This window comes from Hipposideros armiger, unplaced genomic scaffold (assembly GCF_001890085.2).
Source record: "Hipposideros armiger isolate ML-2016 unplaced genomic scaffold, ASM189008v1 scaffold_26, whole genome shotgun sequence".
Lineage (NCBI taxonomy): Eukaryota > Metazoa > Chordata > Mammalia > Chiroptera > Hipposideridae > Hipposideros > Hipposideros armiger.
Genome location: NW_017731376.1, coordinates 2,220,488 through 2,245,742, shown reverse-complemented (window position 1 = coordinate 2,245,742; position 25,255 = coordinate 2,220,488). Strand labels below are relative to the sequence as shown.

The 25,255-nt window shown below is 36.5% G+C and overlaps 1 protein-coding gene across 21 annotated transcripts in view; it reads left to right on the top strand.

The window, feature by feature from the left end:
- Positions 1 to 25,255, top strand: part of COL25A1 (collagen type XXV alpha 1 chain) — a 469,048-nt gene that overhangs the window by 360,629 nt on the left and 83,164 nt on the right. For all 21 annotated transcript variants that reach the window (XR_002123213.1, XR_002123212.1, XM_019636067.1 and 18 more), the window contains 4 exons: positions 4,257 to 4,283; positions 6,284 to 6,328; positions 21,998 to 22,051; positions 23,985 to 24,011. Coding sequence is in view for 19 of the 21 variants with exons in the window: in XM_019636067.1 (XP_019491612.1) it covers positions 4,257 to 4,283; positions 6,284 to 6,328; positions 21,998 to 22,051; positions 23,985 to 24,011 (153 nt within the window). In the remaining 2 variants the exon portion in view is untranslated. The remainder of the gene's footprint in view (positions 1 to 4,256; positions 4,284 to 6,283; positions 6,329 to 21,997; positions 22,052 to 23,984; positions 24,012 to 25,255) is intronic.

Here is a 25,255-nt window from a genome sequence, read left to right as displayed (position 1 = left end):
AATTACTACGTGCCAACTACTATGCACGACGCAAGACATTTAGAGTAAAGAAGTAATCAGACAATTACAGTACTGTTGGTAACCTCTATGAAAGCAGTTCTCTCATAGGGGGGCTTGGAAGAACAAAAGAAGGGGACATAACCCCAAGGGCGGGGGTACTGAGCTCTGAATTATGGAGTGGGTGGAAGAGAGAGGACCAGAGAGAAAAATGCCCATTATAGAAGCCAACATCCAGAGGTGTAGAGATATGAAAGCATGGCTTATGTGGTGAGCAGCTATTGCAAAAGCTTGGGCTTTTCTCACAAGCTATAGAAAGCCACTGAAGGATTTTTCACCAGAGGGGACGTATGAACCCATTAGCCTTTTACAAAGCTCCCTCGAGGCAGTGCTGTGTAGAGTGGACCTTAGGTGGATGTAACATTAGCTAGTGAGAGAGACGCAGGTTTGAACAAGGGCATAACAAGGCAGCTGAACAAGAGGGCCGGACCAGAGAGAGATTCTTGAGCAAATACCTGGTGGACTTGGAGCAGAAGGAGTAAAAATGATCACTCTCGGGCCTGATTAACACACTTTTGGTAAAGATAATCACTAAATGGGACTATCGCATTTCTTTAACTTACTTGCTCACCATGTTCTACACAATATTTTACATGATCTTTAGAAATGGAATCTAGCAGGGGTGGGGGTAAATAGGAAAGAAAATCAAGTGCACAATGAAAATTTCTGACTCAATTTATGAGTTTTAACTTTGCATAGCTCTCCATGGCCTCTTCTGAAAGATCATGAAGACTTTAGTGTAAAACTTAATTTGCAGACAAGTGATATTGTTACTTTGCTCTTAGAAGTTTTCAGTGGCTCATTCGTGTTTGTTTGTCTCTTGAATAAAGTTATGTCCGTTATCCAAAATCTTTCAGTGGAAAAAGTTTACATATTTTACAATACCCAGAACCCATTTTGAAAGGAGATTATTTTAAGGTACAAATTATATTTTTACACTTCTGGGGTTACACTTAAACAAATATAGCTTAATATGTTGACGTTCTATATGCGACACAGTTTTTAATCTTCAGACATATACAAAGAAATTTTTGTGAAAAGTAGAAGAGACCAGATTATTCCCATCTTACTTGGTAGTATACAAAGCATATGCAAATAGAAAAGTGCCTGCCAAGAAAATATCTAAGAAAGGAACAACTCACTGATTAATAAAAATGGACTAAAAAATGGACTCTTTGGCTTGGAAATCTATTTGATCCAAACTTATTAAGTCATGGGGATAACAATAATGTAATTATTTTAGAAATCTCAGAACACACAAAAAAGTGACTTTAATTTTAGGAATAATAAGAAGCAGCAGTTTGGTGAGTAATGCACTTATGACATTCTTTATCCAAGTCATTATCATAATGACTTTTGAAGCAGGCTGAAAATATAAATAAGAAAAAAGATGAGATGAGTTAGTGAATGGTTCTGTGGCATTTGCCCATTACTTTATATGTTTATATTTGTGCTAGAAACTACAAAACTAATCAAATATAGAAATCTTAACTGGTAGCAACATACCCTAACTTCAAAATCAACAACATCATAAATATAAAATGGTATTATTAATCTAAGGATACTCAAAGCATATACTTAAAAGCAAAGTGTTGATCAGTAAAATAACTGTTCGGCGCGCGTGTGTGTGTGTGTGTGTGTGTGTGTGTGTGTGTGTGTGTGTGCGTGTGCGTGCATGCACGCACACACATGTATACTCTCTCAAATGTGTGTCTGTACCTTATCTTTGACTCTGCTGTATTCCCAGTCCCCTCCTGGTAACGGACGACACTATCCTTGTCTTGCTGTCACTTTTCCTGCCAGGTCAAAGGAGAATAAGCACATTTTGGGTAGATGAGAATAGATCCTCAGCAACATAGTTGTGAATAATCTACAAGACACATATTCACAATTCAAAATTAATGTTATATCCTAAACACTGCTTTTATTTTTTGAGCTTAGCAAAAATAGCAGCAGTTTCCTACCAGTGAAGAAAAACACATTTTCTTTTTAGCAATCCTTTGACTTTCATTAAACAGTCTCCTAAAATATTCAATTAACATAATTTTATGGATTTCAGAGTTATGAGTAGTCTTTCTAAATCTCTGCTCTAATGTGATCATGCAACAGAGACCAAATTAGAAAATACCAGATTTGTTAGTCTTTAGTTAAAACATTTTATTTAAAATTTGCTCTTATTTTTGTAGAGAGCATTCCCTTCCAGGGTTATACATCGATGTAATGAAGTATCCAATTTTAGTGAACAATATTGTTTCAAGTGGCAAAGTTTGGTTTATAATAGGAAACAAACCTTTTGAATTGAACATATACATTCTCAGTCTAAACATTGAATTAATGTACTTTTTGTTATGTGATTTGCTTTCTAACATCAACATTTTAAGAAGTGAAATACTCTGGAGACGCTTGGAAAAATGGAATCACAGACAGTGATAAAACCCAAGGCTTTTCCTCAGTCTCAGATCTCCTATCACTATTCACTACAGCTTCCAAATTCTGCCTTTACTTAGCACCAACATTCCCTTCCCAAACAATTTACCCAAGTGAGGAAATGATTACACATGTTTATGTGCTAAGGGGAAGGAACTAGTGGAAAGCAAGAGGCTCTGATGCGGATGCGGGCATAATTGATTTTCTCAAATCCCCGAGGGTGGAGGCAAGGATGGATTCCAGAGTCTACGTGGCGCGTTCGCTTTGCATGGGAGCCTCTTCTTCCTCTGACACAGGAGGGAGGTCCAATGGGTTTGAATTGATGAGAGATATGGTGTTGAGGGAGTTTACACCTGATAGCCTCTATTTTCTCTGCAAAATCGGAAACAGGGAGAATTTTAAATAGAACGAGTGCAATGGGTGGTGAGAATGCCTGACCACACAGATATGTCAGATAATAAACTCATTAAGAAGTTGGTTGGTTGAATAAATCTAAAAGGAATACACACACACACACACACACACACACGTATATATATATGGTAGTGTACAGTGTACCTTCAATAATCTAAAGCTGAGGAAATGATATGAGATTATTAGTCTTGTGAGGATTACAAAATAATTTGAGGAACAGATTCTTTGAATGTTCCTAAACATTGTGTATTTTTAATTTAAAAAAATGCATGATCAGTTCTTCTTCTAATGACCACTCCAGTGCTTTATTTAATGTTTTCAGAGTATGAATGTAAGATGCTGATTAACTGAAATGTCTGTCACACATTGAAAATAAGCTACCCATTAGTTAAGCGTAATGGAATAAAGAGTTTTTTATATAAAATGATAGAGTACAGCTTTGTTAAAATATACTAAAATTTAAAGTATTTGTTTTAATTGAAAGAAAATGCTTAATATTTTTATTTAAAAATAGATGTGAATGGTTAGAATTATAGCTGTATCTCTTTGGGGTTCTTTTCCACTGTCCCAAAGCCATGCCTTGTTCTAAATAAAGCCAACAGAATCCCAACACTGACTTTGTGGTTGAAAACTTGCAAAGTCTCAGAACTGCCACATTTCCATTGTATATGTAAATATTTCCATTCATCTTCCTAAATATTATATTTCTTCCTCCCTCACCCCGTCCCTTAGTATTATAGTGTGTGCAACAGCTAACAGCATCTTTTGTTCCATTTTCTGATACACACTAGATGCCACAGTTGACCTTTTCATCCCCTAGTTTGTAAACAAGTTTCTGTGCAGGTCAATAGGCCACACTTCATAAGAGGAAGAATAGAATGAAACATATTTATTTGTAATGCTGTTCAATTATTTCCTTTGCAAATCTGCTGACTGAAGTTTTGAAAATGCAGAGGTCATATGATATATGTGTCAGTTCGTGGGGGAACTGAGCTGCATCTTAACTGCTTCTAGCAGCACCATCCCAGTCTCCTAAATGAGACTGATGTGATAGATTTGCAGGTATTTGAAGAAACAGGTGCACTGGAATAACAAAGATTCTTTCTCTCTTAAAGGAAAAAATTTGGAATCTTACTGCATATGCCGATTGTTCTCCAAAAGAGAACACAAGAGAAGGAAAGATTTCTTGTGTACTTCCAAATGAAACTTTTCATTTTCCTTGATATAGAAACATGAGCATATTTCATCACAGCTAAGAGAACCTTATAGAATAGCACAGTTTTAATTGGTAATTTAAGTTTAAATGGTCTTTTAAGTTTAAATGGTTACGGTATTATGTTAATTGATTTTTTTTTTAGGGTCCTTTGGGGCCTCCAGGACAAAAGGTAGAGTATAAACAATTCTGTGAAAGTAATTATGCTCCCAATGTCTAATGGCTAAGCATAAGAGGTGAATGGCATTAGCGACTGTAAACCATGCTGAAACACTCTGGTTTGTGCAGTCTGCTTTCTAAAGATACAATCAAATAACATGAGCCATTAGATTTCTAATCTGCTCCATTATAGAAAATCCAATAAATCCAGAGCATCCTTTTTTTAAGCTGTCTGCCAAACCTGAAGGTTATTGAATTTTTAATTCAAATACTGGTAAAACACAACAAAACTTAAAATGTGAAGGGTCATAGGATGCATAGCCTTGCTTAAATATTTGATTGTCAAATGACCATAGAACTGACCAGAGCAAAGGATGTACTTGTTTCGTGGTGACTGTTTTGGAGTGGCCCAGTAGTGTCTTCTTTTGCTGAGGTAACCTGAAAATTGACTTCTTGACTGTCATGTCAACATTTATCCACAGTCATCAGAATTGACCATTATATTCTGATGGAGAGGGTCTAGAACTTCTAAAATTAATCAGTACTGCAGTCATAAATATATCAATAACAGGCGATGGCCCTTTGCCAAAAAAATATAACTAAGTCCTCATTCCTCATTACACCTCCCACCCTGCAAGAGGGGTGGGGGGAGGGTGCGGTGGAAAGGATATTTAACCTGCAGAAAACTAAAGAAAACAATTGTATTACAACAGGTGGAAAAGTGATTATCTTTATCTTTGGAATCCATCAAAGATAGAGACTTTTTATCCTCAAGCATTGGGCATGTGGCATCTGTTGAAACATAATCCTACAAACCAAGTAAAAGCCAATGAGTTGTGAGACAATTTGTGTATAGGAACACTTTGTCCTCCGCAATAATGTCTCTATTAAGCTTGGTGTGAAATTGTAAAGCTACCCTAATCCACATGCAACCGGGATAAAATTACTGCCTCAGGCTTCGGGAAGTCCTTTAACAGCCCACTCAATACAATCATGGAAAGCACCAATGAACTTACCATCTCAATTTATTTTGCATATAATGACTATCTTTTAATGGACTTTATTTTTCAGAGCAATTTTAGATTTATAGTTAGTATTTAAAAACCTTTTTCCCATTATTACTAAGAAATCTAATATCCATCTACTACGAAAAAGCTATTTTCTAGTGTGAGGCAAAGAATAAGCACATTGTCTTTAAAAAAATGGTTTCTCCAGAGCATAAAAGGGAGGTGTCCAGAGGGAAATAACATCACTATTTAAAAGCATTTGTTAATGTTACTGTATCCAGTTAAATGTCATAGATTTTCCTCAGGTAACAATTAGCTCTCTTATTCTCAGTTAACCCTACTTATGTCCAGCCATTGGTATTCACCCCACTGTGCATTTGCAATTAATATTTAATGAACAGAAGCCATGTTGTTCCTAGTCAATACTTAACAGTTGTAACACCTTTTCTAGTCTACTTTGCAAGCCATATTCATACTCATGTGGCCTAAATGTACTCCCTGAAAGTCGGGGGGGGGGGGGGGAAATGCTGCAAATACAACAAATTTGAGTTGACGATATGCATCCCTTATTTGGCTAATTGTTGAACAAGTAGTTGTTATTTTCGTTACCTTTCGTTTTATGGTATTTAAACTCATGAAACACAAGAGTTACTGCTACTGCTAAGCTTTTTCCAGGTGGAACTCAGCCTCTTTATTTCCTAAAAGCACTCAAATTTAGAGCCATGTGGTCTTGTGATAGCCATGGATCTCAATTTATGATGTGTCTTTCTTTAAAATCATATTACAGTTAAGTGGATAATTAGAAACATGGTTAAATTTAACTCCATAGTTTCTGGGAAAGTTTGATGAATCTGCTTACATTATGGTATGTGGATAAGGACTGAGAAATATGGCCTCCCAGATATGTTTTAACATGGTAAAGTTATGGCTGCTCCAACTAATACAATATAAATTTAGAATTGAAATATTTGTGATATCAATTTAATGTAATCATGTGTCTCCTTAGGGTTCTGTTGGAGCACCTGGAATTCCAGGGATGAATGGGCAAAAGGTGAGTTCTATTAAATATGGTGTTTTTGATCATTTGGAGGTGATTAAAATTTCAAAATTATTTCAGTCTATAATGTTAGTAATAAGTTATGTGCTTATTAAACCTCTACATATATTTTTTCCCATCCAAGTACTAAGCAGGCCTGACCCTGCTTAGCTTCCGAGATCAGCCGAGATCGGGTGCATTCAGGGTGGTATGGCCGTAGGCTCTACATATATTTTTTAAATTTAGGGAAATTATGGTGCAAATGATCAAATTAGTTTAATTTTTAAAGGTGCATTAAACAGTCAGAAACTCTTAGAAAAATTTCCATTTTATTTTGATAAGTTATATAGGAGATACAACTATATCTCATAAATATATGTGGAGTCTGGAAAATGCTATGTTTAACATAAATTGTGATAAACAAAATGCACTCTAGTTTATTCTTATCATGGCAAAAGCAATATATATTATTTCTTTCATTAACAAAAGTTATTCTTACAGAGGGAATCTATTGGAATTTTCTGAATCCAGAAGCAAGCTCTTTTTACTATAAAGCAAAATTGGGAATTAAATAGACTTTCTAAGCTCTGGTAGTACACTTTTAGTGTACTGTTAATAATGAGGGGGGGAAATCAAGTTTTAAAAAAAAATAGAAACCCTCACAGTTCTACATAGATGTATCTATGGACATGTGTACTTTTATCCCTGCAACATATTTAGTAGTTGGAAAAAGCACCTAGCTTTATCCCAAAGGTAGGTCTGGTATTCTGTGCTCTCCAACAATCCTGACTGGCTCTTCAATCTGGAACCTCTACAGAGACCAGGAAAGCCGTGGTGGCCGCTAATAAAGCCGCTAGCTGGGCCAGTGTTCTGGGAGCCAGGGAGCTGAGCTAGGGACTTTCCTGTCTCCCTCACAGGTTTTGGCCTGGCTCTGTGAAATCCCGTGACCCATCAGCTTGTCCTCCCAGAGGATTTTAAATCCATGCACTCTGGATTGAATTCTGAAATCATAAGGAGCCCAGCCCTTACAGACAGAATAAACCCCCTCATGACCTTCTCCATCTTGTCCATCTTTTCTTCTCTAATAAGACACCAACAATCACAATTTAAAGCCTACTGAGTGGCTTACGAGCATGAGTCTGCCACTGAGAGACAGTGAATTTTGACAAAATCTTTGAATTCTCTGGCCTCAGTTTTCTCATCTGTAAAATGGAGAGAATAGCAATTTCAACCTAATAGGGCTATGTGAATAAATAGATATAAAGCCCTTAGGACAGAGTTTAATGTTACTATTACACTTTTTCCTTCATTTTTCATTTCAGTGAAATTCTGGAAATTTGATTAATGTTTGATTATGTTTTCAAAGAGGCTCTCTGTTTCCAGAATTACTCAAATCCCAAGTGAAATTAATGTTCTCAGCCAAGACTCGCAGTGTCTTTCAGTCCACACTCATCAGTAGTGCACACTCATCAGTAGTGAGCTGTCCATGCCACAGCTGTTTTCATTTCAGTGAAATCCATATCCATTTGTTTCACAAATCCTGGTGAAAAGGGGTTAACTTTCTGTTTAGAACATTGCAGATCACGGAGGAAAACATAAGCAACAATGTGAAAGTGTATTCATTAGAAGATGATATTTAGAAAGGACATTGTTTTTAACTTTGGTGAAAAACAAAAGTTGTATACCTAAGGTTAATGTTTTGCTTTTTCTTCTTTGTTTCTTTTCTTTTTTCAACTTTGAGACAATCAGAAAATTTATAGAAACCTTTAACCTGAAACAAAACAACTTTAAAACTGTCACATATATGCTAATGAGGAACGCATAGTCTTTATTTTTGCAAAGGAAATATGCAATTTCCTTAGCAAGAGAAAGGAATGTGACATTTTCTTGTCCTAGTCACCAAGTTTAAATTATATTGCAACTAAATAGACAGTTAAATATTTGCAGTTTTATGTCTTGTTATACATCTTTCTGGCTTTTAAAGTGTTTTTCGTAAAACCTAGGCAAGCTAAATGATTTCACAGTTTTATGAAGGTATCAGCAAAATATAGTTTAAATTTGTTTTTCCCACTCTACAGAACTTTACCTAAAAGTTTGTGTGTGGAATTTCTGTTAATCCTAGTCAGTATGTAACATTTGTAATATTTAGTGTATCCATTTTAGGAAAATAAAGTGCAAAAACTGAGTCCCCTTCACTGAAACAGCAGGTCATTTAGACAGTAAAAAACAAAGTTCTAAATAGAGTTAATAGTTCTACACTTGGAGCATATGAAGTAAGTCTTGGATCTCCAGAATTTGCTTCTTTAAGAAGAGAGCTTACAATGAGACTATTTTTTTTAAATACCTCAATGTCCTCTAACTATCTTGAGAAAACATTTTTTCCACATTACAATTTTGCTTTTTCCAAAGACATATTGTTAATGCATAGAAAATAGTTTTCAGACAATAGTTAAGGAGTATATTATTTCTAAGCCATCAGAAATATGGCAAATAACTAGAAAATAACACGATTTTTCTCCTACAAAAAAAGAAAGAAAACTAAGAAATATTTTGTTTTTCACTGGAACATTTTCCATCCATTCAAATTAACAAAATTGGTGATTGGCTTTGGCTAATATACTTGGTGGTGACATTTTTTTTTTTTTTTACTTTCCTTATTTTTACTGCTTTCCTTTAAATTTTGGTCACCTTGATTGCTAATCTGAGTATTTCTAATTTTTGTAATGGTCTTCCAGTTCTTCAGATCATATTAGAAAAAAAGACTTACATAAGCAGTAACATGGCATTCAACTCCAATCTAGCTCCTTCCGGCATCACAATCTACGATGGGCTACTAAGCAACCTGCTGTGAAAAATGGGATGGACTCTGCTGTCGGAGAGAGAAGGCTTCAAGCCTCTGTCCGCGACTGGGCAAATGACTTAACATTTCTAAGGCTCGAGTGTAAAATACAAATACAGATCTTGCAGTATTAACTAGATCACATCTCTAAAGTGAATGTAATGTAATAGGCACTCAATAAATGTTATCAAGTCTCTTAGCAGTATTATCACACTTGAAGCGTTTTAGCAAATGAACCTTAGTCTTACTTTCAAGTTGGGAGTAGAAGCCAGTTGACTTTATGATAGGGAGAAAAATGAATATGCAAAATTACACATAAATGTAATATGCAATATATAAATATAAACTATTTCTCTGTCCCTTGGCTCCGTCCCCAGCCCCTGCAAGCCCCATCCCAGGTAGTTCGCTGGGATGGAAGGACGATAGATATGGGAAAGAGAAAGACATGTCTCGTTATCTGAAAGCCCAGCCACCAGCATGGGATAGTGTGGGAGCACCGTCCTGGAGTCCGGGTGCTCTGTGCTCTTCCACCTCACGTGCAGCCTTTGAAAGGCCCTTTTCCTCTCTGGGTCAAGAGGTCTCGTTTGTAAAATGCAAGAGAGTGCTGCACTAATTTATCTCTAAGGCCCTTCAAAAAGTCACCATATCTCATGTCCTCTCTTTCCAATTCTGAAAGCTTTTGTTTCCATAATTTGTATTTATTTTTAATAGCTGAAGCAGTTAGGGCAGATTTAATGGGGTCTTACCTAAAAATATGAAATGCTGCCCTCTTCTCCTCTGGCTAATTGTATTGTACACAAAAAAATTTGTAATTCTCATGAATAGATCTTGTTTGTAAAGGTATAGTCAATATTTTATTTGTGTCCCATGATCCATCCCTTCTCTCTTACTCCCTCTCTTTCACGCTCTCTCTCTTTGTCTCTCTCTCTCCTCTCTCTTTCACACACACACACACACACACACACACACACACACACACAGATGTATATCTGAATATTTGTCAATTAAACCCTACTTCTCAGATATACTAGGGAAGTTAGCTTTTAAAAATAATTTTGTGGTAGACCGCTTTTAAACTGAAGCATCTTTTGACAAAATACATGGATATATATGTATACACATATGTGTATAACTTTTAAATTTCAATCTTTAATCAGTGTCATTAGAACCCTGTCTTTTTCTACTCTTTCTGTGTTTTCACATTAATTGGCATCCATAAGAATAAATAATCATAATGACAATTTATTTGACTAGCAGTCAGTGCCCAGCACTGTGTAAATGCCATAGAAGAGGAGGTCTGGGAGAGAGATACAGTACATTAGAAGTCTAATTTGTGCATCTCTTAGTTCACACCCTTGTCACTATGAAAATAATGGTAGAGTTTCAAGATTATAAAGAAATTATTTTGTCTGAGCAAGCTAGAATTGTTCTGAGGCCCCAGAGTCATAAGGATTGTCTCCAAAGCAAAAGATAAATATCAGATGATCTTGTTCCATGTAGTTTTCAAGTATTTTCTATAATTTATTATTTTTAAGGCTTCAAAATATAATATAAATAGAAAATTGCTATTAGCGTATCATCTATGACTCGATCCCAGATAGCTATGTGATTTTTAAGCCACATTAATTTTTAATTAGTTTATAGTTATGGTATTTAGAGTTCCTTTTCGTCTCTATTCATGGGCCTCACAGTTCTTCACTGACATTCATCCTTATAGCATACTTCTAATGGCATTTTTATTGTAAGTATATTTCGAGAGCAGATAAATTAAAGCTCTCAGGCTTCCAAAGGTCAAGCTGTTTATTCAAGTCTATACAGTGGGTTATGCAATGAACTCAATATTTTTTGTTCTTGACTTCCTTACTGTAACCACTAAATACACTTTTTTTTTTTTTTTGCTGCTTTAACTCTTTTATTGAACAGTCTGAACTAAATTCCTAAGGATTTGAATATGTTATAGTTCTGTATATTTTCTGGGTAGTTAGCTTAAAATTTTTCTGTAGTGGAATTTGTGATCTATTACCCACTACATTTATGACTTTTTGATTTTAGATTTTATTTTAAGTAAAGATGTTTAGAGTACATGAAGTGATTGATTTCTGATCCCAGATTGATTAGTAGTTCACGAAATGTATCTTACAGTAATTTAGTCCTTTTGCAGGTTAAACTTGAGAAAAAAATTATTATTGTTAATTTTTCTATCTTTTAAAGTTAGCAGTTGTATACTTTAGAACGTTAAGAATACATGACTGTTTTTTCTCTAGTAGCTATGTATAATAGAATGAGTTCTTTCGTTTTAAAGAAACATCATTTTCATCTATTACAGGATATTCATATCATCAAATTCTTCATCCCTGAGTGTGATTCATACATTCGGAGACATTTTTATATACAAGCTTACTTTTAAAAAGACGTTTCACTCAATTTTGCTTAAGTGGGACAAATGATATTTCTATTCTTTATGTAATTAGTTTTAAGTTCCTATAGAGAGGGATAAAAAGTTAGTTGAAAGAGGTAATTTAATGCTGGCTTGAAATAAAACAGTGATAGTAAGATTTTTTTTTAACCCATGTTCCCCCTGACTTTATTTAGGTGTGTTACTATCAAATTTGATATCAGTTATCATTCTATGAAATCAAAATATTGGGAGAGGAGAGGATAACAAGTTGAGGAATGGGACAGATGGGATAAGGGTAATGAACCAGAAGGAAGCTGCTCCCAGGCTGTCACAAAACAAAGAAACAACAAAGCAAATGTGTCTAAATGGATTATGAAAACATCAAGTCTATTTATTTTCCATTTTAATTCAAAGGGCACTGTGTATTATAGAAAGGATCACAAAAATACTGACTTACTAGGTCTGATTACATTGCATACATAATTTTCAAAAGCTTTTCTTTTTTTTCAAACTTCCCTTGAATGTGTCCATTGATTCACTTATTGATCCCTTCGTCATCCATTCAGCCCTAACTACTGAGTACCAGGTGCCATCAGGGCACTGACCTAAAAGCTGTCTCTGCCCCCATGGAATTTCCAGCCTAATTGGGGAAGGAATCGTCAATGCACATTTACACTAAGCATCTGTTAAAGTTCAGTGCTGTTAAGTACTATGGTGGAGAAGCACAGGGCAGCCTGACCTGGAGCAAAGGGTCAAGGCGTGCCTCCCTGAAAAGGTGACTTCGGGGGAGACTTAAAAGATGAACAGCATCTGGTAAGGGGAAGAGAAATGATCACTGTGTCGCAGTCCTTCCAAATTAAATTACAGAACACCTTGGTCTTAGAATGCTGTTTCTAAGACACCATATTATCAACCAATATAGGGTTTTTGTGTTCATCATAGACTACCTTTTCTCTAAGTTTCTGACCACTAAACTATTAAGTCAGTATAACCCACAACACCTGGTGGTATGTCATTAGCTCTGACCTCTAAATGATGCTCTTGATTTTGACATTTGTATTAAAGATCAGGCTGCAATGAAATAATTTATTGTGACAATCATAACAGGTTAACATCCACCCAGTTCTATCCCTTTGATATCAGGCCATATTGCCAAGGGGACAGTAACCCTTATCCAATTGTGAAGCAGCCTCTATTAATCAAGTGTTAACTTATGAGGAATTAAATTTCTTCCAGGATACCCTTCTCTGTCTTCTCTGCCCGTTGCAGAGAATAGACGAGTGCATTATATCCTAATTACTAACATTTACTTAGCATTTACTAACTTTGGGCACTGTCCTAAGTGTTGGATGCATATTAGCTCACTTACTCCTCACAACGATCCTATGAAGTGGGGATAGTATTATCTCCATTTTATTAATGAGGAAACTGGGGCACCGGAAGGATAAATACTTTGCCCAGCATCATGCAGGTATTGGTTGTAGAACTCAGCTTCGAAGCCAGGAGGTCTGCCCCCAGACTTAAGGTGAGGATTTAAAAGTCAGAGTGTCTCAGCTCTGTTCTTCGGTATTTGTGTGACCTTGGACAAGTTACTTACCTTCCGTGAGCCTTATTTGTCAAATAAGGATTATAATATTTACCTCAATGTTTAATCAGAGAAAGTAATAACTGTAACTGTTTATTCAAATAGATTATTCCATAGCTCCCTGACTCAGAAACCTCCTAGGCATATAAGTGAATGTTAGTAAGAACTCTTCTCTCTTTCTACTTCTCTTCACTGATCTTTAGAATTAGCATTGTGAGGTGGGTGGGGGTCATCCATGTGTACTCCTACCCAGACCTTCAAAATTTAGGGGTATGCTCAAGGCAGAAATTCTTCTCATTTGTATAAGTTTCACCCAAATAAACTCAACTTAGCTACTTTGTGTGACCCCCTACATTCTTAGTTATCTCTTTTCTTTTGAACTTCGTTCAAATTATGTTTTGTGCACTTCTCTCTACATTGACAGTATAGAAAACTAAAATAAAGAGTGCTAACCAGCAAACTTATTCCTGAAATAGTCCATTCCAGAATATTATTGATACAACTATCATTTTCTTATTTTACATTTTTAGACATGTGTCCTTTTTTAAAAAAAAAGCATATGAAGGCTTGATTACTGGGTTTACTTTAGCTATTACTTTAATCAGTTTAAGACTCATTTCAGCATATTATCTGAAATGGAATAGGTTCCTGGCTGATAGACCTGTCTACACTCATTAGTGTTCATATTGCCAGTGTGGACAAAGAGATTCTCATTTTAGGGAGGGAGTTTGCTGATTACAGAAAGGAGAAGTTCCCTACAGGGATGGCGGAACTCTGATGCATAACAGAAACCTAACTGCACAGGCTAAGGGTTTTCTGGTTTTCTTCTCCCATGTTATAAAGCCGCCTCTGCCTCCAGGAAAGACACAGAAAAAGAATTAGGGAGTAGGTATGCACTTCTGAAAAAGGTAAGCTTTTTCAGACCTACGAAATTGCTTCACATAAGATAAGAGAGAGCGATGCTGAATTTCCAGGATGGTCTAGGAAGGAGAGCAGGTGAGAGGAAGGTGAGAGGAGAAGGGGAAAAAGGAGAAACCAGGGAGATGAAGAAAGACCACATGCTCTGTGATGTGACAGCTTCCCAAGAACACCAGGTATTCAATCCTGAACTCACAAAAGGCCCTGGGAGAGCGGGGTTCTTGAAGCACTGGTGAAGAACTGCTGACCCGTCTGAAAGGGTCAAAACAGAGATGCAAGACCTTGAGCTGAGGGACCCAGAAAACAGGTCTTGACTTTCATAACCTGTGAAACTGGGACTTGAGCCAACTTTAATCAGATGTCTGAGGAATAAAGAGCCACCAGTGACATCTTTAGTCCAATGACAACAACAAATAATAACACTAAATCTTAATCCTTTAGAGCTGGGAGAAAGCAAGTTATTTCATATACCCCCCCTCCCCCCCATACACTGACTGCGTAGAAGAAAAGCTGAGCAAGTCCCACAGAAGCTCAGGCAGTTTGCTCTGTATGGCAGGACCAGCAGTGGAAAACATGGCACTAGACGGGAGGCTTCCTGAAATAGAGAAGTTCAAAACACGTCCCTATTTTATGCTAACATAAAGAGATAATATGCATAACAAAAATGAATGATTTTTTTTAACACAAGTTGCTCTAATAGAAGTAATACAGGATAGGGAGTTAGAAGACCTAGGTTCTGATGTCACATCTGCTTCTTTACATCTGTTTACCTCTGGAGAAATTATTCCCCTCTCTGAATGTGTTTCTTCATCTGTTAAGAATGACTGACTTGGATCCTTTCAATGAAAATATGTCACTATTTTGTGTGTACCTCTGCTTAGGGGAAAGCAGATGTTTGCGTGAGTTCATGAGGTAAAGGATGACACTTGGGTACATTCTGAAAGGGTCTTTTGGGACCTTTAGATGACACGATAATTTATGTAACCAGCGTTGCCCTGGCTGTTTCTTGCCCTTCACCTGAGGCACATGGGGTGAGGAGAAGGAGCAGATGGAAGAGGAGAGATAACCGAATATATGGAAGTATTTGTAATGGTCCAGTCTCTGTACCCACAGGCAGAATTGTTGGAGCCGTTAGTCCTTCTAGGCAACCACATTCCCCCTGCCAGAGTCCTAGAGGGGCTAAGAGGCTTTCCTAGGAAGCTCATTCCTGACATCCTGTCCTTTGTGGGACTCCTCCCCACACTCACTCTCACCCTTCACTCCTACCCCACACTCTTCCTCTGTTCTTCAGTCCTCACATTTCAAATGGAGCTGCATAAATGGGAGGGGTTACTGCTGGGTTCACATCTCTCCCATCTTTTCCTGGGTCCGGCTGTAGCTGAGACAAAGAGCCATTTCTTGCCACCATGGTTGTAGGTCTTTTCTAGTTTCCCAGTAGAGAAATGGCTATAAGGGCTTCATGTCTTCATGTGAGTTTAATGTATTTGCTTCTCCTATAGTCACTCATTCCTCCAACCTATATGTCCTGAACAATTATGTGTAAGGAACAGTTTCTAGGCACTATGGAAAGAATAGTGAACAAAATAGACAATGTTTCTATTCTAGTGATGATGTGGGGATGGGGGTGGGAAACAGTGTCATCAAATAAAATATAGAATGCCCAATTAAATTTGAATTTCAGATAAACAATCCATATTTTTTAATATGACTGCCCCATGTAATATTTGGGATATCCTTAACTAAAAAATTATTTGTTTATCTGAAATTCAAATTTAACTGGGTCTCTTATATTTTTATTTCCCAAATCTGGCAATCCTTGGGGAAGACAAAAAAGAAACAAAAAAAAAATTATACCTTAGGCGGTAATTGGTGCAATGGAGAAAATAAATTAAGGCAAGGGGGCTAGGGAGTAGTAGCTGTGATGGGGATTCCGGGGCCACCCCTGTAATAAGGGGACACCTGAGCCAAGGCTAAAGGAGGGAGAGAGTAAATCCATGAATATCTGAGGGAAGGTGGTCCATGAGTGGGAACCGCATTGCAAAGGCCCTGAGCTGGCTTCTGCTTAGCATCTTGAAGCAAAGAGGTCAGTGTGTCAGCGTGGCTGCAGTGAGTGAGATGGAGTGAGTGAGCAGCAGAAGGGGAGGTCAGAAGCGGCAGGGCCAGACCGCGCGGGGCCCCTGGCAAGAACTTTGGTTCTTGTTTTGAATGCAATAGGATAGACGTGGCGAGAACCGAGCAAAGCAGCTGTATAACTGATTTGTTTTTAGGAAAACGTTGGGGGCAGCTGGTTGGCCAAGAGGTGGGTTAGGAGACAGTAGAGTCAGCCTCTAACCCTTGGCCAATGGCACAGGCTGCCCAGAGGTTGACTGTGGCTGTGCCACATCACACACAGGGACCTCTCAGCAGCCTCTGCTCTGAGCTGTCCTGTGCACTGGATCCCACACACCCTGCCCTATCGACAGACGTCGGTGGCGGGTTTTAACCCCAAACACAGTGGAGCCTCCCTCCTGAAGCCTCGCTGTATGTTGACTTGCTTGAATACTGATTGGGCTCCTTCCCTACTTTTTAAAGTCTTTTGGTTTATCGTGTCTTCTAATAAAAAATTATATAGTTTAACCAATGCTGTTTCAGGGAAATATAATGCAAGCCCCAAATACAACACATGTATGTAAATTTGAATGTTCTAGGAGCCACGTTAAAAAAAGTAAAAAGAAGCAGGTAATACCAATTTTAATAATATACTTTATTTAACTCAGTATATCTAAACTGTTATTTTGACATCATTTGAATTAATATTTCAAGATTAATAATATTTCATTATTAATGAGATATTTTGCATTCTTTTCTTTTCCTACTAAATCTTCAAAATCGTATTTTACACTTCATCACATCTCAAGACTGGCCACATTTCTAGAGATCAGTAGCCACATGTGGTTAGCGGTACATATTGGACAACACAGGTTTGAACTCTGCTCATTTGCAAGGTTTAGCTCATATCACAGTCTTTATGGCATGAGAACAGGGGCTCAGCAGTTCTAGACTGAAAGAGAAGTCGGGAAATTATCCAATGAACAAATTGGATCAAATAATGTGGGATTGAGAACACTTTTCCATTTGGATTCTAAATACATTGCTGCTAGATATTTGTGAAATGGTATATATATCCAACAACAAGTAAATTACTAATTTTATGTTTATTCAGTTTATTTGCTCCGTGTAAGACTCTAACATGGGCTACTCTGATGTCAGTATGGCTGCGTGGATCAGGTTTTGGTGTTGATCCCAGCTTGTCCTTCTACTTTGTGCTGTTTAGGATTGAGTTGTACATGTGTAAATGTGTTTGTTTTAACTATAACATCACCAAATATTTTGCTTCTCATTGAATGCAAGGATTACCAATTTCCAATATACAAGCGGGCTGTGTTTCAGATTCAAATATGTATAGATAACGTATATAGAAGAACTGTTTCCAAGGATGAATAGTGCCACAGGCCAACCCACACAAATTTATGAAAAAGATAGCAGAACTAAACTGTGTGTTAGTAGTGTTGACTGGATCTCCCCTGCATCAAACTTCTTAAGCTGGGGGGGGGGGGGGGGGCGGGGGGTATCCCTGGGAGTTCACAGCATTAATAACACTTGAAGGTTGGGGCTAGGATTCTTACTTTATATAATGATGTGGTAAAATGCTACATTTCTATAAATTTCAAGGTAAAATATGTTGGTTATTTTGTACCTCCTCCCTTCACCCAAGCTCATGTTCATACTCATTTGCCATTAGGAAACTAGAATGAAAAGCTAAACTAAACCAGAGATCGAGAATACATATTGAATGGAGAGCAGAAACCCTATTTCCTGACTCTTCCCGCTCCATCCACTGCTGGTCCATGTTTCTTATCATTATTCTCCTCTTCTGTTTGGATAAGTTCTTTAAGAAAATGTAGTACGTAAAGGAAACAAATCTGTTTTTGACAAGTGAATATAAAATTATATTATGCTAAAAATTCTAAGCTACGACTCATTGTAAATTCCCATTGCCAGAATGGAAAACAATGTGATCGAGTGATGGTGAGCAATGTCACTGCTAAATGACCTGTTTCCCTTTAGCACTCAATTCCATGAGAGAACTGCATTCCTTTTTATCTTTAAGTATTCTTTCAAGTTGCCCCTGAATAGCAGTACCTGAAATAATTGTGAAAGCCTTCAGTGATGTTTTGCATTAGAGTTCTAAAGTGTGTTTGGTTTAAGAGAGAAAGAGAGTGAGAGAAAGAGAGAGAGAGAGAGAGAGAGAGAGAGAGAGAGAGAGAGAGAGAGAGAGAGAGAGAAAAGAAAAGAGAAAAGAAAGCAGCAAGCCATCCTTAAAAGTCAGTCCAACTTATTTTGAGCTTCAATACTCAAATTGTCATTTGGTAATAATACACTAGGAATAGCCTTAGAGTTTAAGGTATAGTAGAGAAAACCCCATCAAACTACCTGCAGTTAAGATGTTAGCTGCTGTTTTTCTTTATTACTATCTCTGGAATGCCTTCCAGTACTTGTGAATGTGAAATGCATTCAGAAATAGATGGATGCATTCAACAAATGAGACTAGCTCTCCACACACACACACACACACACAAAACCTAATTCCCTTTTTTTATCTGTACTTTTCTGATATATTTTTCTGCATATGTATTGTACATTTTTACTACATTATGTAATAATATAATATTATAACTATTTGGAGAGGCCTCATGGTAATTATATTTTGTCCTCATATGTCAGAAAATATGACTATTCTATATGACATATGGTTCATTATTAAGACTTATCTCTGATTTCTATTTATTATACCTCTTTACTTCATGAAGTACAATAAAACTTTGTTCAAAAAAAAGCTCTATGACTTCAATTAGATGTCCTCAAGTTATTTTTGTTGTTTTTTTCTTACTCAAAAATAAGCTCTTTTGGCACAGGCATGTCCTGCCTATTATCTTTATACCCCATGAAATACTCAGCCCAGAGTAGAAATATAATAAATTTTCACTAAACTCGATGTTAGTTAAATGAATTAATGCCTTCCAGTATTCCACAGTGTGGCCTTGGTACTCAGAGTTGTACAGCATTTTATCCTTAACTTTCCTTTCTCTCAACCTGGGAAACTAAGTTTGGATAACAACAGAAAGCTCCATAACCTCTGAATCTAAGTTTGAATATATTTTTCTTGATATAATTTATTAGAAAGGCAAAATGCTGTAAGTCATTTTTCCTTCTTTTCATCCTCCTTTGATTCATTCAGGAAACAGCTTATTCACTTTTTAGCTTTAAAATTTTGTGAGATACCTATTTAAATTATAAACACAAGAAAAATACTTAATCTTGCAAGTGATAAATGTAAAACTGAACAACAGTAAACTTTCATGTGTGCTTATTAAAATAGCCACAAAAATAATTAATATTGTGATATCTAGTGGTGATGAAATTGTGGAAAAGTAACACAGACTGCCTACACAAGCAGGTAAAACTCAGAACCCTTTTGGAAAGCAATTAAGAAATATTTATGGGGTATTTAGTTTATCTTTAATAACAAAAATTGGAAACAACCTAAGTATTCAACAATTTGAGACAGAGTAAACAAATGATCACACCTAACTTTGATAGATGATAATCAAACTACTCACAAGACAATCATGAATACTGTGTGAAAACAAATGCGTGGTATAAAATAATAAGAAACCGAAATGTCAAACTATGTAATCAGTTTACAATTGCTTGAAAATAAGTAAGCATACATTAAAAAAAATACTAGAAGGGACTAGGACAAAATGAAAACAATTATTATAAAGTGATGGAATTATGGGTGTAATTTTTTGTTTCCTTTTACGTTAAAAGATTATTTTAACAATATATAAAATCAAAGAAAAAAGGGATCAAGTTTTAGTCCCTCAATGTTCATAAATTATGGAAGATGTTATGCAGATATCTAAGCAATGTTTCTCTTCCTTGTTTCAAAATCTCAGCATGTATTTTGTTCAGTTCCAGGGGCTTAACCATTTATTATTATTATTCTGGCTACCATGGTTATTCTTTGAAAGTCTAAGCAAGGTTTGTATTGTTCGTTGGCAGCATCTCTTGTTTGCATCAAACAATGAGTTATGACATGAGTGCATCCTGTTGGAGAGTCTTTGAAGACAGCAGACTTGATAGTTCTTTTCCTGGTTGCACAGTAAAATGATAGTCCCCCTTCGGGGTGTATTCGATTTCCAAGTTTTTACCCTTTGTGATGTACAAATGGCCAATCAAAATTTTCCTATCAGGCCATATTTATTCCAAGTCAACATTTTTGCCATTTTACCAAAGGAAGTGCAAGAGTTATGAGTATAGTGAACTTTATATAGGAAGCAGAATTTCTTCCAGGAAGTTAAGACTTTTACAATTTTAATAATTCAGTATAGTAGTAAAACATTTGTTGCTCTTCTAGAAAGATATCATAAGCTTCACATTGCTTAGTTTATCTGGTAGGTTTACCTAAATCGTCTTTATATGTAATGTTCAATTCAGGTTTCTATACATTCTGAAATGTCATTTATAAATGAGGAGTATAAACCAAACGATAATGAGGATAGAAATACTCATCATTCTCTCCTAATTTCTAGATGCAGTCATGCATTCAATCATTCATTCATTCATTCATTCAACTATGCATCATGTTGTTAAGAGCACAACCTCTTAAGCCAGATCATGAGAGTTCAAATCTTGGCTACAGTTGTGTAAATGTGGAAAAATTGCTTAACTTTTTGGTGCTTTGATTTCTTCATCTATTAAGTAGAGATGTTACCTCATAGAAATTTGTGAGAATTAAGTTAGTTAATGAATGTAAATTTCCTGGCACTTAAAAATGTTACTATCATCATCTAATTCTATAATTATGCTGAGAGCACAAATACAAAAATGACACAATCCCTGCCCTCCAAGTGACTTAGAAAACATGCTTAAAAATCAACTAAATTTGCTGTGAATCTAAAACTTATCTAATAATAAAATTGGGGGTGTTTTTTTTTTTAAACCAACTAAAGGGCAACTTAACTACCCTCAGTGAAAGAAGAAAATTGTCTAGTAGTTGGAACACATAGTAAAAAGCTTTGGGAATGTTTTAAAAAGAAAATGAATTTCCGATTGATAGTTTGATCTATGTGGAAGTATTGAGAGCCAGAGTATCTCTCCTTTGCTTCTGGGCCCTTCAGGCTACTTCTCCTCTTTAGAAAACAATGAATGGTTCAGGCTCTAGAAAGACTGGTCTACATCATCATCATCTTTCTGAAATGGGACACTTTCTAACCTAATAGCCATCATCTTTTCCCCAGATGCCTGTCCCTCAACATGAGAATGAGAGCCACAAGTCTGAATGTTTTATTCTAATTATTTTTATAGTAAAATTGGAAAGAGAAAAAGCCACTTTTACTTCTCATTTTTGTGTCAAATGGGTCTAAATGAATTTAGTAGGTGTTCAAAGATGTGTATGTTCTTCAAGATTTAGATTTGGAAATGCTCATTTGATTAAGTCTAATCAACAGAATGATTTAGGCCATATTTCCTGAGCTGATGAATCACTTGGAAATTCTCCATCAGGAGAGCCTTATGTTTTCAGATGTCTTTTACTCATCTAACAAGTAGTATTTGATGCCTACAATGTACCCAGCACCATGCTAGATATTCATTTCATATTGGTAAGTTGTTTCAGCTTTCTTAATGGAGAAAAGACTGAACAAAGGAAATGAGCCCTGTTTTATCCTTGGTACCCAGCACATAGAATTTTGAACTAAACAAGCTAACTTGTATTTACACTGGTAGACACTTAGCTTCAGTCTACTTTTAGAGCATTATTGGATCACTGTATCTTCTAATGATCTATATAGTGTATTGATTTTGTCTATTTCATTTAGTAGTATCTTTTTTTGTTTTGAGGGTGAGCCTGGGTTGCCTGGAGCAGTAGGACAAGACGGAATACCAGGGCCAAAGGTTAGTACAAGTAAAACCGAGCAGAATCATTTAAGACATGACTTTTCATGAAATTGTAAGCTATTTCCATTTTTTTTAATATCCCACTAGTTTTATATGGATGGAATTTTTTATTAATAGTACAATATGCTACAGTACAGAACTTTGTGACTAATGAATAAATTATGTTTGTGATTCTTGTTAGCATTCCAAATGCAGAAAAACAAACAGGATGTGACTGTCTAAAACCTATATTCTGGGGTACTTAAATAACATGAGAAAAAACATGTTTCAAATATGACTTGTCATTTGCTACTTAATATGAGCATATCAAAATGTACGTCATATACACACTGCCTAAAATTTGCATCATATTTACAAAACTTACTAGAAATGATTTTCACAGTGCCACTACGGCTTTTCCTCAACATTTGGCCACCTCCAGCACTTATAAAACATAACTAGTTAGTCAAATGAAGAGCAGAATAAAGCTATGGCATGTTTAAAATTTTTAAAATTGATGTCAATTACTAAATAGGGAAAAAATGTAATGAAGATTTTTTTTTTGGATTGCAAGTTTTCTTTGTTTCTTGAAGAACAAATGAATCAGTTAAATATAAAAAGATTGGTGTCAGTTTAGTTTAAACCAAACAGGCAGACAAATCCCAAATCCTTTGATGAGTGAACATCCCTTGAAGCACAAAACTAACGTCTAATCCCATCAGCTGTGCTGGTATTTATCCATACCCACAGATGCCTGTCAGCTGATTTTACAGATCACATTGCTATTGACAGGCGCCTAGGAAGGACCCAAAATTTATAGACCTGTCTTTTGTCCTGCAGGAGAGGAAAGAAAATATTCCTTCTGCCATTGTCCTATCTCTCACCTCTCTTGTTCCATGCTAAAAAGCCAAATGATAGGAGTTAACGCTTAATGCATGCTCTAGTGCTATTCTTCTGTTGCCTAGCAACCATCAGGATGGATGTTGAGCACTGAAAGGTGGTCAGAAATTCAGAAAGCCAAAAGATCAGGCTGACTTCCAGTAAATGAAAAGAATCTTGCCTCCAAACAGACTCCCAAAGGGGGTTATAATTTTTAAAAACACAATAATCACCTTAAACCATTTTTTGAGTTGATCTCATGGCAGCATTTCTCATGCTTTTCACATAGGGGATATTATCATAACATGTAATTTGCTTAAGAGCTCTCCCACTCCATCCTCGACCCTTCCTGGGTAAAGGGAAAACGAGATTCTCTTCAGAGCACAATTTTTCATGTTAGTCTTCATACTGTCCCAAGTCATGATTTGGAGTAAAGACATTCTCTTAAACTCAGTTTGATTCTGCCCCGTTCCAGTGTCTTTCCTGAAGGTACTGATGCCTCCTAAAATACACCTGATTTAGAACATGCTGGTTACTGGTAGGTTAAAGAGAGTTCATGACATTGTGAAAGGGGTCCAAGTTCAGGACTGTGTTTATGGTCATGTTGGGGGAAGACTGTTTGGGGAACTACACCGGGACCCCAGACTCCTGAAATAATCCACGTACCAGGGGCTGCTTTGAATAAAGACGTCATGGAGGGATGTGCTAGCCCACCTTACTGATCCTGAGTTTGGACAGAATAAAAAATCCTAGACTAAGAAGCCACCCAAGTTGATAAATTGCCACCACATTATTCCCCTTAGAGTCCCAAAAGCTAGTTTAAGAATGATAATCTTAAATATCTTTCTTTAGTCCTCTCAAAGCAGAGAATTAAGATTACATTTGATATTGATATCCACACCCAATTCTCTAGGAAACTCATCTTAAACATTTGTTTTCATACAGCAACTATGTATTGTTACGTAAAGAAAGGGTCACATATGATTTACGTACTATGTTTGATATCTGACTTTGGTGTTGCTTAATTAGGTGTTTTATAATTTAACATGTCAACCTTTGTTTTTTTGCCCAGGGAGAACCTGGAGAACGAGGAGAAAAGGTGAGACTGATTCTTCCTGCATTTATATTCCCCTTGCCCCAGAAAAGGTACCAAACTGTACTGTATATAAGTATGGATAGATAGATAGATGGTAGATAGATAGACATAGATATATTAATATAGTTATCGATATTATGACCTCTGTTGTCTTTTTTCAAACAATTAATTAGTGCAAGGAGAAAACAGTATAATTTTTATGTATGGACAGAAGGTTTAAAGAAAGGAAGGAAAAGGAGCAAATTTAAACATTCTATACCTGGCTTTTAAAGAGCTTTCAAAATCCCTGGGCCTGAAAATTTCTGTTCTCTCCACTCGCTAATGCCACTCCGGCACTTTTCTAAGCATCCACATCTCTCTACTGCTACTTAGGTCACTAAGTTAAAGGAATACAGATGCTTACCTGCAGTAAATATACTGAGAGTTGCCCCACAAAGAATTCCCATAAAAACCAAAAAGAGAAACAAAAAAAGGAGCGTGCCATGTGTTACATTTCTCTTGGACATCCTTCCTTACTACCTTTGGGTTGTCCTGATTATTTTTAGATCCTCTGCATATTGTAGTGCTAGTGTTCCTGGTTCTCATGCTATTTACTTTAATAGTGTTTGAGAAATGTGCCGTCTGCACAGGAAACTACCAAGGTACTGTGTAATGCTCTTCAGAAGCGATCCAATCTTTCTGAAAAATCAAAATTATCACCTCTGATCCCAAAAGAAGTACACCTAAAGATCCAGCAGTTTTCTTGAATGTAATTGTAGTTTTTGGCATTGTAAAACAAAAAGGAAAAAAAACCCACAACATTTATTTCACTGGAAGGACAGCAAACCAGCAAGGACAGGTCAGTCAGTCCCTTCGTTTTATGACCACTCTAAGTCAGTCTTCCTCATAGGAAAGTTTGTTCTTTTTGTTTTGTTTTTTAATAAAGGGATTTCCAAGCAACTTTTTAAAAAGTATGCTCCTAGGCTGCCTATCAAAGATCCCTTATAATAGATCATCAGCACATTTACTTGGCATCCAACCAGTTCATGGTAATTAACTTGACGTTAAGTAGTCATCAGATGACTCTTGTTTAGAAATTAAGGAAGGAGAGGGAGCAGGGCCAGCACTGCTCCAGGGTTCATCAGATAAAGCAGATAAAGCAGCTCAGTCTCGCCAGGCTGCTGCAGGTTGTCCATCACCAGAGACAAATGCCTGAGCAGGTTAGCTTCATGCTTATTGAAACAAGAAGAGAAAATAGAAACCAGTAA